Consider the following 16,032-nt stretch of genomic DNA (forward strand, 5'->3'; position numbering starts at 1 on the left):
TACTCAAACGCTTCCTGAATTTTTTCCATTGGGACATAACATATGGAAGCCAGAAGACCGAAGAAGTAAATGTCCTCCAGCAGGATTTGGAGAAAGTAACCCGGCAGAAGGTGACAGAGGAAAAGGAGAAAGAGAAAATTGAAGAAAAGAAGCCGGAGAAGGAAAAGGAAATGAAGATGGAAAAGAAAAAGAGAATAAACATCTTCAATAAAAAGAAGGAAATGACACTGGAGGAACAAGTGGCAGACAATAGAATGAAAAGGGAAAAAAAGAGAAAGAAAAATCGAAAGGCGAGAGTGAAGGCAGAGAGACTACGGAGGGAACAACAGATGGAAATGCTTCAATACATAGATGACCCTGAGGAGAGGAGGTAAGTACAATCCTTCCCTGTAAATAGATTTTAAGGACACGTAGAATACGTCAATGGCCAGTGAAGCCGCCACATTGCCTTCATGGAGGATTACACTTCAGTAGGAAAATGTGATTAGTTCTTCTAGGTGTCTTATAGCCCCCTCCCCCTTCCCCCAGGTATAGAGGCCTGAAATCATTGGGGGACCTTTTTCCTTTCCATGCCCCTCTGACTTTTATATTACTTAAACTAGAAAACTGGAATTATGGAAATACATCCATAGAAGTGATCAGTGAGCAGAGTCCCCTCTGATATCCTGATCAGTTATGAGATAGATTTTGAACAATATTACTGGTTTGTTCCTATATGGGGGGCTTTGGGTAGCTTATGCCTAGATGGTTAGTGGGATTTTACATACATTTTACAGAAATATCGGACAAATAACCATATAAAATGTAAAATAACCTGAAAACCATGAAATATGCCTTTCATTTTTCTGTATAATTCCTCACAAAGTTGTCATGTGACGCTTCTTACAAGTCCCCATAGTGAGCAGAAATGTTTGGAAGCCGTTACTGTATAATTTATAGGTAGAACCGACGTCTAATACACTTTTTTCTTTCTTTGTCTTTAGGAGAATCATGCAGCGTGCGTACATTCAGAAGGTCATGAACAAAGTTTCCTCTCCATGTCCTGAAAAAGAGCGGAATAGGTAAGAATGGGAATTCCCTTAGTGGACTTATTTATATTGGGATTTTTCGGGGGGGGATGTAAAAAGCAGAGATATTGCCACTTTAAGAATAACAAAACATGGAACGTGAATGGAGCCCAGCGATGTGCATTGCGCTCCACCGGCTTCGGGGGTCTGAGAGTTGGCAGAGAACCATAAAAATAAATGGAGTTTGTGGGAGGAAAGGAAAAAGCTGGTATGGTGATCTGTGAAAGTCAGATGACTGGCTCTCCTCCAATCATGGATCTCTCTGTGCTGTGGGAACACCACGAACTAGCGCAGGCTACACACCGGCACACATTTTATAAATGAGCTGTAAAATGCGGGTTGCGGTATGTGTAGCACTACATAGTATAACGGAGATTGGATCGCATTGTCCGCTCTGTTATAATGAACTCCTTAGTGGTGAATTTTCCTCTTTCAGATGATGATGTTCCACAGACCCCGTCACTAGATATCACCTTCCATTTAAAAGTAGAAGTGAAGGCAAAACTCTTTTTCAGTTTAGGGTAGAGTGGGAAAGTGTTAGACCCTCTGCCAAGTATTTCTAGCCACTTCTGTCCCCAGTTGGGGGATTCATCCCTCCATATGTCCTGGTGACCATTGTCCCTGAGACACCAAGAAAGGGGAAATCCTACATTTTAGAGTTGTCTCTGACAGCAAGAAGTGTGGGAAAATCTTCCAGTGGGGACAATGTTTTGGTGACATCTGTCCAAGATGGGAATCCTCCTCACTTTGGAGAGATTTGCTGTGACTTCCTGTAGCATCACCAAGATGGGAAGTAATAGGAAATCTCCCTAATAGCAAAGAAAATAATCGTAGAGGGGTTCTAACCCTTACCTACTCTATTCAAAACATACAAAGTTTTGGGTAGATATACATTTAAGGAGGGGAAGGGTCTGGGAAATGGGGAGATATGAATGAATGGACATCATTTTAGTCAGATATGAAGCTCATATGTTCTCTGGTTTAGTTCAATTTAATTCCATTATTTGGCAAAACCAAATATCTAACATGACAATTTCTCTTACAGGATTCCTTCCAGAGGATTGGTGCGGGAAGAGAAGGAAGGAGACCAGAAAGAAAGCCTATTCAAGCGCTTCCTGAATTTATTCCGTTGGGACAAAACATCTGGAAGCCAGAAGACCGAAGAAGTAAATGTCCTCCAACGGGATTTGGAGAAAGGAACCCGGCAGAAGGTGACAGAGGAAAAGGAGAAAAAGAAAATTGAAGAAAAGAAGCCGGAGAAGGAAAAGGAAATGAAGATGGAAAAGAAACCGGAGAAGGAAAAGAAATTGACGATGGAAAAGGAAATTGAAGAAAAGAAACCGGAGAAGGAAAAGAAAATGACGATGGAAAAGAAGAACACAAACATCTGCACTAAAAAGAAGGAAATGACACTGGAGGAACAAGTGGCAGACAGGAAAATTATGATGGCAGAAAAAAGAAATAAAAAACGAGAGGCGAGAGTGAAGGCACTTAGACAACAGAGGGAACAACTGATGGCACAGCTTCTATACACGGATGACCCTGAGGAGAGGAGGTAAGTACAATCCTTCCCTGTAAATAGATTTTAAGGACACATAGAATACTTCAATGGCCAGTGAAGCCGTCACATTGCCTTCATGGAGGATTACACTTCAGTAGGAAAATATAACTAGTTCTTCTAGGTGTTTTATAGCCCCCCCCCCCCCCAGGTATAGAGACCTGAAATCATTGGGGGGCTTTTTCCTTTTCATGCCCCTCTGACTTTCATATTACTTAGACTAGAAAACTGGAATTATGGAAATACATCCATACAAGTGATCAGTGAGCAGAATCCCCTCTGATATCCTGATTAGTTATGAGATAGATTTTGAACAATATTACTGGTTTGTTCCTATATGGGGGGCTTTGGGTAGCTTATGCCTAGATGGTTAGTGGGATTTTACATTGATAAAGTTATTTAAAAAAAATATACAGTATATAATTTTTTTTATATAAACAGGCTGTTTTCAGCAAAGAAGGCAATGCTAGCCTGGAAAAAATATAAAAAGGGATGCAAAGCTCCATCTGCTGGTGGGATTTGAGAATACAACATATTTCTGTGGAATATTCCGTTATTGTCCTAAATAAATACATTTCCATATACAGTATATAATATAATATAATAATATACTGTATATGGAAATGTATTTACTTAGGACAATAATGGAATATTCCACAGAAATATGTTGTATTCTCAAATCCCACCAGCAGATGGAGCTTTGCATCCCTTTTTATATTTTTTCCAGGCTAGCATTGCCTTTATTGCTGAAAACAGCCTGTGTGTAAAGCTCAAATTTTTAGAGGATAAATTCCCCTTTTTATAATATGTTATAACAAATATCACAAAATATCGGACAAATAACCATATAAAATGTAAAATAACCTGAAAACCATGAAAGATGCCTTTCATTTTTCTGTATAATTCCTCACAAAGTTGTCATGTGACGCTTCTTACAAGTCCCCATAGTGAGCAGAAATGTTTGGAAGCCGTTACTGTATAATTTATAGGTAGAACCGACGTCTCATACACTTTTTTCTTTCTTTGTCTTTAGGAGAATCATGCAGCGTGTCTGCGTTCACAAGGTCATACGCAAAGTTTCCTCTTCATGTCCTGAAAAAGAGCGGAAAAGGTAAGAATGGGAATTCCCTTAGTGGTCTTATTTATATTTGGGATTTTTCGGGGGGGATTTAAAAAGCAGAGATATTGCCACTTTAAGAATAACAAAGCATGGAACATGAATGGAGCCCAGCGATGTGCATTGCGCTCCGCCGGCTTCGGGGGTCTGAGAGTTGGCGGAGAACCATAAAAATAAATGGAGTTTGTGGGAGGAAAGGAAAAAGCTGGTATGGTGATCTGTGAATGTCAGATGACCGGCTCTCCTCCAATCATGGATCTCTCTGTGCTGTGGGAACACCACGAACTAGCGCAGGCTACACACCGGCACACATTTTATAAATGAGCTGTAAAATGCGGGTTGCGGTATGTGTAGCACTACATAGTATAACGGAGATTGGATCGCATTGTCCGCTCTGTTATAATGAACTCCTTAGTGGTGAATTTTTCTCTTTCAGATTCACCACTAATTTTTCTCTTTTTCAGTTTGGGGTAGAGTGGGAAAGTGTTAGACCCTCTGCCAAGTATTTCTAGCCGCCTGTCCCCAGTTGGGGGATTCATCCCTCCATATGTCCTGGTGACCTTTGTCCCTGAGACACAAAGGAAGGGGAAATCCTACATTTTAGAGTTGTCTCTGACAGCAAGAAGTGTGGGAAAAATCTTCCAGTGGGGACAATGTTTTGGTGACATCTGTCCAAGATGGGAATCCTCCTCACTTTGGAGAGATTTGCTGTCACTTTCTGTAGCATCACCAAGATGGGAAGTAATAGGAAATCTCCCTAATGGCAAAGAAAATAACCGTAGAGGGGTTCTAACCCTTACCTACTCTATTCAAAGCATACAAAGTTTTGGGTAGATATGCACTTAAGGAGGGGAAGGGTCAGGGAAATAGGGAGATATGAATGAATGGACATCATTTCAGTCAGATATGAAGCTCATATTTTCTCTGGTTTAGTTCAATTTAATTCCGTTTTTTTTTTTTTTTTTTTTTTTTTTTGGCAAAACCAAATATCTAACATGACAATTTCTCTTACAGGATTCCTTCCAGAGGATTGGTGCGGGAAGAGAAGGAAGGAGACCAGAAAGAAAGCCTACTCAAATGCTCTCTGAATTCATTACATCAGGACAAAACATCTGGAAGCAGGAAGACCGAAGAAGTAAGTGTCCTCCAACGGGATTTGGAGAAAGGAACCCGGCAGAAGGTGACAGAGGAAAAGGAGAAAAAGAAAATTGAAGAAAAGAAGCCGGAGAAGGAAAAGGAAATGGTGATGGAAAAGGAAATTGAAGAAAAGGAAATGGCGATGGAAAAGGAAATTGAAGAAAAGAAACCGGAGAAGGAAAAGGAAATGGCGATGGAAAAGGAAATTGAAGAAAAGGAAATGGCGATGGAAAAGGAAATTGAAGAAAAGAAACCGGAGAAGGAAAAGGAAATGACGATGGAAAAGGAGGAGAGAACAAACACCTTCAATAAAGAGAAGGAAATGACACTGGAGGAAGAAGTGGAAGACAAGAGAAAGAAACACCGAGAGAAGAGAGCGAGGGCAGAGAGAATAGAGAGGGATCAACTGATGGGAAAGCTTACATACATCAAAGACCCCGAGAAGATGAGGTAAGTACACATCCTTCCCTGTAAATAGATTTTAAGGACACATAGAATACTAGAGACCTGAAATCATTGGGGGACCTTTTTCATGCCCCTCTGAATTTCATATTACTTAAACTAGAAAACTGGAAATAAATCCATAAAAGTGATCAGTGAGCAGAGTCCCCTCTGATATCCTGATTAGTTCTGAGATAGATTTTGAACAATATTACTGGTTTGTTCCTATATGGGGGGCCTAGATGGTTAGTGGGATTTTACCTTGATAAAATTATTTTAAAAAAATTCATATATATATATATATATATATATATATATATATATATATGATAATTACAGAATATTCCAAAGAAATATGTTGTATTCTCAAACCCCACCAGCAGATGGAGCTCTACATCCCTTTTTATATTATTTCCAAGCTCAAATTTTTAAAGGATAAGTTCCCCTTTCATAACATGTTATAACAAATATCATGTTATATCGGACAAATAACCATATAAAATGTAAAATAACCTGAAAACCATGAAATATGCCTTTCATTTTTCTGTATAATTCCTCACAAAGTTGTCATGTGACGCTTCCTACAAGTCCCCATAGTGAGCAGAAATGTTTGGAAGCCGTTACTGTATAATTTATAGGTAGAACTGACGTCTCATATACCTTTCTTTCTTTGTTTGTCTTTAGGAACATCAAGCACCGAGTGCTCGCCCACAAGATCATCAACAAGATTGGCGTTCCGTGTTCTGCAGAAAGATGGAAAACGTAAGTAGAGAATTCACTTAGTGAATGGTGGAGGGGTAGAAGAGGGGAGGAGGAGTGTGGCAGAGGAAGGAGAAGAGGGGTAGGAGCAGGGGGGGAGAAGAGGGGTAGGAGCAGGGGGCAGGCGCAGAGGAAGGGGAGGGAGAGGATGGGGGGGGGTGGGAAGGATGAAGAGTGAGAGGGGGAAGAAGAGGGGTAGTTGGAGAGAAGGGAAGAGGAGGAGGGGAAGGGGAGAAAAGGATGGAAGGGAAGAGAGGGAAGAGGAGGAAAATAACCGTAGAGGGGTTCTAACCCTTACCTACTCTATTCAATGCATACAAAGTTTTGGGTAGATATGCACTTAAGGAGGGGAAGGGTCTGGGAAATAGGGGAATATGAATGAATGGACATCATTTCAGTCAGATATGAAGCTCATATTTTCTCTGGTTTAGTTCAATTTAATTCCATTTTTTGGAAAAACCAAATATCTAACATGACAGTTTCTCTTACAGGATTCCTTCCAGAGGATTGGTGCGGGAAGAGAAGGAAGGAGACCGGAAAGAAAGCCTACTCAAGCGCTTCCTGAATTTATTCCGTTGGGACAAAACATCTGGAAGCCGGAAGACCGAAGAAGTAAGTGTCCTCCAACGGGATTTGGAGAAAGGAACCCGGCAGAAGGTGACAGAGGAAAAGGAGAAAAAGAAAATTGAAGAAAAGAAGCCGGAGAAGGAAAAGAAATTGACGATGGAAAAGAAACCGGAGAAGGAAAAGGAAATGACGATGGAAAAGGAAATTGAAGAAAAGAAACCGGAGAAGGAAAAGAAATTGACGATGGAAAAGAAACCGGAGAAGGAAAAGAAATTGACGATGGAAAAGGAAATTGAAGAAAAGGAAATGGCGATGGAAAAGAAAATTGAAGAAAAGAAGCCGGAGAAGGAAAAGAAATTGACGATGGAAAAGAAACCGGAGAAGGAAAAGAAATTGACGATGGAAAAGAAACCGGAGAAGGAAAAGAAATTGACGATGGAAAAGGAAATTGAAGAAAAGGAAATGGCGATGGAAAAGAAAATTGAAGAAAAGAAAATGAAGATGGAAAAGGAAATTGAAGAAAAGAAGCCGGAGAAGGAAAAGAAATTGACGATGGAAAAGAAACCGGAGAAGGAAAAGAAATTGACGATGGAAAAGAAACCGGAGAAGGAAAAGAAATTGACGATGGAAAAGGAAATTGAAGAAAAGGAAATGGCGATGGAAAAGAAAATTGAAGAAAAGAAAATGAAGATGGAAAAGGAAATTGAAGAAAAGAAGCCGGAGAAGGAAAAGAAAATGAAGATGGAAAACGAAATTGAAGAAAAGAAGCCGGAGAAGGAAAAGAAAATTAAGATGGAAAAGGAAATTGAAGAAAAGAAACCGGAGAAGGAAAAGAAAAGGAAGATGGAAAAGGAAATTGAAGAAAAGAAGCCGGAGAAGGAAAAGAAAATGACGATGGAAAAGAAAATGACGATGGAAAAGAAGAACACAAACATCTGCACTAAAAAGAAGGAAATGACACTGGAGGAACAAGTGGCAGACAGGAAAATTATGATGGCAGAAAAAAGAAAGAAAAAACGAGAGGTGAGAGTGAAGGCACTTAGACAACAGAGGGAACAACTGATGGCACAGCTTCAATACACGGATGACCCTGAGGAGAGGAGGTAAGTACAATCCTTCCCTGTAAATAGATTTTAAGGACACATAGAAAGCTTCAATGGCCAGTGAAGCCGTCACATTGCCTTCATGGAGGATTACACTTCAGTAGGAAAATATAACTAGTTCTTCTAGGTGTTTTATAGCCCCCCCCCCCAGGTATAGAGACCTGAAATCATTGGGGGGCTTTTTCCTTTTCATGCCCCTCTGACTTTCATATTACTTAGACTAGACAACTGGAATTATGGAAATACATCCATACAAGTGATCAGTGAGCAGAGTTTCATCTGATATCCTGATTAGTTATGAGATAGATTTTGAACAATATTACTGGTTTGTTCCTATATGGGGGGCTTTGGGTAGCTTATGCCTAGATGGTTAGTGGGATTTTACATTGATAAAGTTATTTAAAAAAAATATACAGTATATTTTTTTTATATAAACAGGCTGTTTTCAGCAAAGAAGGCAATGCTAGCCTGGAAAAAATATAAAAAGGGATGCAAAGCTCCATCTGCTGGTGGGATTTGAGAATACAGCATATTTCTGTGGAATATTCCGTTATTATCCTAAGTAAATACATTTCCATATACAGTATATAATTATATACCGTATATGGAAATGTATTTACTTAGGATAATAACGGAATATTCCACAGAAATATGTTGTATTCTCAAATCCCACCAGCAGATGGAGCTTTGCATCCCTTTTTTATATTTTTTCCAGGCTAGCATTGCCTTTATTGCTGAAAACAGCCTGTGTGTAAAGCTCAAATTTTTAGAGGATAAATTCCCCTTTTATAACATGTTATAACAAATATCACAAAATATCGGACAAATAACCATATAAAATGTAAAACTGAAAACCATGAAATATGCCTTCCATTTTTCTGTACAATTCCTCACAAAGTTGTCATGTGACGCTTCTTACAAGTCCCCATAGTGAGCAGAAATGTTTGGAAGCCGTTACTGTATAATTTATAGGTAGAACCGACGTCTAATACACTTTTTTCTTTCTTTGTCTTTAGGAGAATCATGCAGCGTGTCTGCGTTCACAAGGTCATACGCAAAGTTTCCTCTCCGTGTTCTACAAAAGAGCGGAAAAGGTAAGAATGGGAATTCCCTTAGTGGACTTATTTATATTGGGATTTTTCGGGGGGGGATGTAAAAAGCAGAGATATTGCCCCTTTAAGAATAACAAAGCATGGAACGTGAATGGAGCCCAGCGATGTGCATTGCGCTCCGCCGGCTTCGGGGGTCTGAGAGTTGGCGGAGAACCATAAAAATAAATGGAGTTTGTGGGAGGAAAGGAAAAAGCTGGTATGGTGATCTGTGAAAGTCAGGTGACCGGCTCTCCTCCAATCATGGATCTCTCTGTGCTGTGGGAACACCACGAACTAGCGCAGGCTACACACCGGCACACATTTTATAAATGAGCTGTAAAATGCGGGTTGCGGTATGTGTAGCACTACATAGTATAACGGAGATTGGATCGCATTGTCCGCTCTGTTATAATGAACTCCTTAGTGGTGAATTTTCCTCTTTCAGATGATAATGTTCCAGAGACCCCGTCACTAGATATAACCTTCCATTTAAAAGTAGAAGTGAAGGCAAAACTCTTTGTCAGTTTGGGGTAGAGTGGGAAAGTGTTAGACCCTCTGCCAAGTATTTCTAGCCGCCTCTGTCCCCAGTTAGGGGATTCATCCCTCCATATGTCCTGGTGACCATTGTCCCTGAGACACAAAGGAAGGGGAAATCCTACATTTTAGAGTTGTCTCTGACAGCAAGAAGTGTGGGAAAATCTTCCAGTGGGGACAATGTTTTGGTGACATCTGTCCAAGATGGGAATCCTCCTCACTTTGGAGAGATTTGCTGTCACTTCCTGTAGCATCACCAAGATGGGAAGTAATAGGAAATCTCCGTAATAGCAAAGAAAATAACCGTAGAGGGGTTCTAACCCTTGCCTACTCTATTCAAAGCATACAAAGTTTTGGGTAGATATGCACTTAAGGAGGGGAAGGGTCAGGGAAATAGGGAGATATGAATGAATGGACATCATTTCAGTCAGATATGAAGCTCATATTTTCTCTGGTTTAGTTCAGTTTAATTCCGTTTTTTTTTTTTTTTTTTTTGGCAAAACCAAATATCTAACATGACAATTTCTCTTACAGGATTCCTTCCAGAGGATTGGTGCGGGAAGAGAAGGAAGGAGACCGGAAAGAAAGCCTACTCAAATGCTCTCTGAATTCATTACATCAGGACAAAACATCTGGAAGCCGGAAGACTGAAGAAGTAAGTGTCCTCCAACGGGATTTGGAGAAAGGAACCCGGCAGAAGGTGACAGAGGAAAAGGAGAAAAAGAAAATTGAAGAAAAGAAGCCGGAGAAGGAAAAGGAAATGGCGATGGAAAAGGAAATTGAAGAAAAGAAACCGGAGAAGGAAAAGAAAATTAAGATGGAAAAGAAACCGGAGAAGGAAAAGAAATTGACGATGGAAAAGGAAATTGAAGAAAAGGAAATGGCGATGGAAAAGAAAATTGAAGAAAAGAAAATGAAGATGGAAAAGGAAATTGAAGAAAAGAAGCCGGAGAAGGAAAAGAAATTGACAATGGAAAAGAAACCGGAGAAGGAAAAGAAATTGACGATGGAAAAGAAACCGGAGAAGGAAAAGAAATTGATGATGGAAAAGGAAATTGAAGAAAAGGAAATGGCGATGGAAAAGAAAATTGAAGAAAAGAAAATGAAGATGGAAAAGGAAATTGAAGAAAAGAAGCCGGAGAAGGAAAAGAAAATGAAGATGGAAAACGAAATTGAAGAAAAGAAGCCGGAGAAGGAAAAGAAAATTAAGATGGAAAAGGAAATTGAAGAAAAGAAACCGGAGAAGGAAAAGAAAAGGAAGATGGAAAAGGAAATTGAAGAAAAGAAGCCGGAGAAGGAAAAGAAAATGAAGATGGAAAAGGAAATTGAAGAAAAGAAGCCGGAGAAGGAAAAGAAAATGACGATGGAAAAGAAAATGACGATGGAAAAGAAGAACACAAACATCTGCACTAAAAAGAAGGAAATGACACTGGAGGAACAAGTGGCAGACAGGAAAATTATGATGGCAGAAAAAAGAAATAAAAAACGAGAGGCGAGAGTGAAGGCACTTAGACAACAGAGGGAACAACTGATGGCACAGCTTCAATACACGGATGACCCTGAGGAGAGGAGGTAAGTACAATCCTTCCCTGTAAATAGATTTTAAGGACACATAGAAAGCTTCAATGGCCAGTGAAGCCGTCACATTGCCTTCATGGAGGATTACACTTCAGTAGGAAAATATAACTAGTTCTTCTAGGTGTTTTATAGCCCCCCCCCCCCCCCAGGTATAGAGACCTGAAATCATTGGGGGGCTTTTTCCTTTTCATGCCCCTCTGACTTTCATATTACTTAGACTAGACAACTGGAATTATGGAAATACATCCATACAAGTGATCAGTGAGCAGAGTTTCATCTGATATCCTGATTAGTTATGAGATAGATTTTGAACAATATTACTGGTTTGTTCCTATATGGGGGGCTTTGGGTAGCTTATGCCTAGATGGTTAGTGGGATTTTACATTGATAAAGTTATTTAAAAAAAATATACAGTATATATTTTTTTATATAAACAGGCTGTTTTCAGCAAAGAAGGCAATGCTAGCCTGGAAAAAATATAAAAAGGGATGCAAAGCTCCATCTGCTGGTGGGATTTGAGAATACAGCATATTTCTGTGGAATATTCCGTTATTATCCTAAGTAAATACATTTCCATATACAGTATATAATATACCGTATATGGAAATGTATTTACTTAGGATAATAACGGAATATTCCACAGAAATATGTTGTATTCTCAAATCCCACCAGCAGATGGAGCTTTGCATCCCTTTTTTATATTTTTTCCAGGCTAGCATTGCCTTTATTGCTGAAAACAGCCTGTGTGTAAAGCTCAAATTTTTAGAGGATAAGTTCCCCTTTCATAACATGTTATAACAAATATCACGAAATATCGGACAAATAACCATATAAAATGTAAAATAAACTGAAAACCGTGAAATATGCCTTCCATTTTTCTGTATAATTCCTCACAAAGTTGTCATGTGACGCTTCTTACAAGTCCCCATAGTGAGCAGAAGTGTTTGGAAGCCGTTACTGTATAATTTATAGGTAGAACCGACGTCTAATACACTTTTTTCTTTCTTTGTCTTTAGGAGAATCATGCAGCGTGTCTGCGTTCACAAGGTCATACGCAAAGTTCCCTCTCCGTGTTCTACAAAAGAGCGGAAAAGGTAAGAATGGGAATTCCCTTAGTGGACTTATTTATATTGGGATTTTTCGGGGGGGGATGTAAAAAGCAGAGATATTGCCCCTTTAAGAATAACAAAGCATGGAACGTGAATGGAGCCCAACGATGTGCATTGCGCTCCACCGGCTTCGGGGGTCTGAGAGTTGGCGGAGAACCATGAAAATAAATGGAGTTTGTGGGAGGAAAGGAAAAAGATGGTATGGTGATCTGTGAAAGTCAGGTGACCGGCTCTCCTCCAATCATGGATCTCTCTGTGCTGTGGGAACACCACGAACTAGCGCAGGCTACACACCGGCACACATTTTATAAATGAGCTGTAAAATGCGGGTTGCAGTATGTGTAGCACTACATCGTATAACGGAGATTGGATCGCATTGTCCGCTCTGTTATAATGAACTCCTTAGTGGTGAATTTTCCTCTTTCAGATGATAATGTTCCAGAGACCCCGTCACTAGATATAACCTTCCATTTAAAAGTAGAAGTGAAGGCAAAACTCTTTGTCAGTTTGGGGTAGAGTGGGAAAGTGTTAGACCCCCTGCCAAGTATTTCTAGCCGCCTCTGTCCCCAGTTGGGGGATTCATCCCTCCATATGTCCTGGTGACCATTGTCCCTGAGACACAAAGGAAGGGGAAATCCTACATTTTAGAGTTGTCTCTGACAGCAAGAAGTGTGGGAAAATCTTCCAGTGGGGACAATGTTTTGGTGACATCTGTCCAACATGGGAATCCTCCTCACTTTGGAGAGATTTGCTGTCACTTCCTGTAGCATCACCAAGATGGGAAGTAATAGGAAATCTCCGTAATAGCAAAGAAAATAACCGTAGAGGGGTTCTAACCCTTACCTACTCTATTCAAAGCATACAAAGTTTTGGGTAGATATGCACTTAAGGAGGGGAAGGGTCAGGGAAATAGGGAGACATGAATGAATGGACATCATTTCAGTCAGATATGAAGCTCATATTTTCTCTGGTTTAGTTCAGTTTAATTCCGTTTTTTTTTTTTTTTTTTTTGGCAAAACCAAATATCTAACATGACAATTTCTCTTACAGGATTCCTTCCAGAGGATTGGTGCGGGAAGAGAAGGAAGGAGACCGGAAAGAAAGCCTACTCAAATGCTCTCTGAATTCATTACATCAGGACAAAACATCTGGAAGCCGGAAGACTGAAGAAGTAAGTGTCCTCCAGCGGGATTTGGAGAAAGGAACCCGGCAGAAGGTGACAGAGGAAAAGGAGAAAAAGAAAATTGAAGAAAAGAAGCCGGAGAAGGAAAAGGAAATGGCGATGGAAAAGGAAATTGAAGAAAAGAAACCGGAGAAGGAAAAGGAAATGACGATGGAAAAGGAAATTGAAGAAAAGAAACCGGAGAAAGAAAAGGAAATGACGATCAAAAAGGAAATTGAAGAAAAGAAGCTGGAGAAGGAAAAGGAAATGACGATGGAAAAGGAAATTGAAGAAAAGGAAATGGCGATGGAAAAGGAAATTGAAGAAAAGAAACCAGAGAAGGAAAAGGAAATGGCGATGGAAACGGAAATTGAAGAAAAGAAGCCGGAGAAGGAAAAGGAAATGACGATGGAAAAGGAAATTGAAGAAAAGAAAATGGCGATGGAAAAGGAAATTGAAGAAAAGAAACCGGAGAAGGAAAAGGAAATGGCGATGGAAAAGGAAATTGAAGAAAAGAAACCGGAGAAGGAAAAGGAAATGGCGATGGAAAAGGAAATTGAAGAAAAGAAACCGGAGAAAGAAAAGGAAATGACGATGGAAAAGAAAATTGAATAAAAGGAAATGGCGATCAAAAAGGAAATTGAAGAAAAGAAACCGGAGAAGGAAAAGGAAATGACGATGGAAAAGGAGGAGAGAACAAACACCTTCAGTAAAGAGAAGGAAATGACACTGGAGGAAGAAGTGGAAGACAATAGAAAGAAACACCGAGAGAAGAGAGCGAGGGCAGAGAGAATAGAGAGGGATCAACTGATGGCAAAGCTTATATACATCAGAGACCCCGAGAAGATGAGGTAAGTACACATCCTTCCCTGTAAATAGATTTTAAGGACACATAGAATATTAGAGACCTGAAATCATTGGGGGACCTTTTTCATGCCCCTCTGACTTTCACGCTACTTAAACTAGAAAACTCGAATTATGGAAATAAATCCATAGAAGTGATCAGTGAGCAGAGTCCCCTCTGATATCCTGATTAGTTCTGAGATAGATTTTGTACAACATTACTGGTTTGTTCCTATATGGGGGGCCTAGATGGTTAGTGGGATTTTACATTCATAAAGTTATTAAAAAAATACACATATATATATATATATATATATATATATATATATATATATATATATATATATATATATATATATATATATATATATATATATATATATATATATATATATATATATATGTATTTACTTAGGATAATTACAGAATATTCCACAGAAATGAATTCTCAAACCCCACCAGCAGATGGAGCTCTACATCCCTTTTTATATTATTTCCAGGCTGGCATTGCCTTCTTTGCTGAAAACAGCCTGTGTGTAAATCTCAAATTTTTAAAGGATAAGTTCCCCTTTCATAACAAGTTATAACAAATATCATGAAATATCGGACAAAAAAACATATAAAATGTAAAATAAACTGAAAACCATGAAATATGCCTTTAATTTTTCTGTATAATTCCTCACAAAGTTGGCATGTGACGCTTCTTACAAGTCCCCATAGTGAGCAGAAATGTTTGGAAGCCGTTACTGTATAATTTATAGGTAGAACTGACGTCTCATATACCTTTTTTCTTTCTTTGTTTGTCTTTAGGAACATCAAGCACCGAGTGCTCGCCCACAAGATCATCAACAAGATTGGCGTTCCGTGTTCTGCAGAAAAACGGAAGGCGTAAGTAGAGAATTCACTTAGTGAATGGCGGAGGGACAGAAGAGGGGAGGAGGAGTGGGGCAGAGGGATGAGGATGAGTGCCCCACTCCTTCTTCCTCATCTTCCCCCCCTCATCCTTTCCTTCTTTTTCTTCCCCCCCCCCCCCCATACTTTCCTCTTCCTTCTCCTCCCCCTCCACTCTCCTACTCCCCTGCTACTCTTTCCCCTCTTCATCCTCTCCTTCTTCTTCCTCCCTCCATCCCCTCTTCATCCTCTCCTTCTTCTTCCTCCCTCCATCCCCTCTTCATCCTCTGCTTCTTCTTCCTCCCTCCATCCTCTCCTTCTTCTTCCTCCCTCCATCCCCTCTTCATCCTCTCCTTCTTCTTCCTTCCTCCCTCCATCCCCTCTTCCTCCCTCCATCCCCTCTTCATCCTCTCCTTCTTCTTCCTCCCTCCATCCCCTCTTCATCCTCTCCTTCTTCTTCCTCCCTCCATCCCCTCTTCATCCTCTCCTTCTTCCTCCCTCCATCCCCTCTTCATCCTCTCCTTCTTCCTCCTCCCTCCATCCCCTCTTTATCCTCTCCTTTTTCCTCCTCCCTCCATCCCCTCTTTATCCTCTCCTTCTTCCTCCCTCCATCCCCTCTTTATCCTCTCCTTCTTCCCTCCCTCCATCCCTCTTCATCCTCTCCTTCTTTTTCCTCCCTCCATCCCCTCCTCATCCTCTCCTTCTTCCCTCCCCCTCCACTCTCCTCCTCATCCTCTCCTTCTTCCTCCCCCTCCACTCTCCTCCTCCTCTCTCCTCTTATTACTCCTCCCTCTTCTTCCTCTTCCTTCCCTCTTTTTCTTTCTTTTCCTTCCCCTCTCTTTCTTTCTTTTCCTTCTTCCCTTTTTTTCCTTCCCCTCTTCTTCCCTTTTTTTCCTTCCTCTCTTCTTCCCTTTTTTCCCTTCCCCTCTTCTTCCCTTTTTTTTCCTTCCCCTCTTCTTCTTTTTCTTCTTTTTCTTCTTCTCTTTCCTTCCCCTCTTCTTCCTTCCCGTCTTCTTACCTTTTTCCTTCCCGTCTTCTTACCTTTTTCCTTCCCGTCTTCTTACCTTTTCCTTCC

The 16,032-nt window shown here is 40.2% G+C and overlaps 1 protein-coding gene across 1 annotated transcript in view; it reads left to right on the top strand.

Annotated features, from left to right (window-relative positions):
- The window catches only part of LOC149434795 (uncharacterized), a 24,564-nt gene extending 9,562 nt beyond the window's left edge, over positions 1-15,002 (top strand). The window contains exons 6-17 of the mRNA XM_089663360.1: positions 1-370; positions 984-1,061; positions 2,113-2,622; positions 3,659-3,736; positions 4,757-5,329; positions 6,005-6,082; positions 6,571-7,749; positions 8,766-8,843; positions 9,909-10,946; positions 11,969-12,046; positions 13,112-14,074; positions 14,877-15,002. The exon at positions 1-370 is cut by the window's left edge and continues 56 nt beyond it. Coding sequence (XP_089519486.1) covers positions 1-370; positions 984-1,061; positions 2,113-2,622; positions 3,659-3,736; positions 4,757-5,329; positions 6,005-6,082; positions 6,571-7,749; positions 8,766-8,843; positions 9,909-10,946; positions 11,969-12,046; positions 13,112-13,838 — 4,787 coding nt within the window. The 3' untranslated portion in view covers positions 13,839-14,074; positions 14,877-15,002. The remainder of the gene's footprint in view (positions 371-983; positions 1,062-2,112; positions 2,623-3,658; positions 3,737-4,756; positions 5,330-6,004; positions 6,083-6,570; positions 7,750-8,765; positions 8,844-9,908; positions 10,947-11,968; positions 12,047-13,111; positions 14,075-14,876) is intronic.
- The last annotated feature ends 1,030 nt before the right edge of the window (positions 15,003-16,032 follow it).

Source organism: Staurois parvus, unplaced genomic scaffold, assembly GCF_062004578.1.
Source record: "Staurois parvus isolate SC_StPar_1 unplaced genomic scaffold, SC_StPar_1.0 ptg001673l, whole genome shotgun sequence".
Lineage (NCBI taxonomy): Eukaryota > Metazoa > Chordata > Amphibia > Anura > Ranidae > Staurois > Staurois parvus.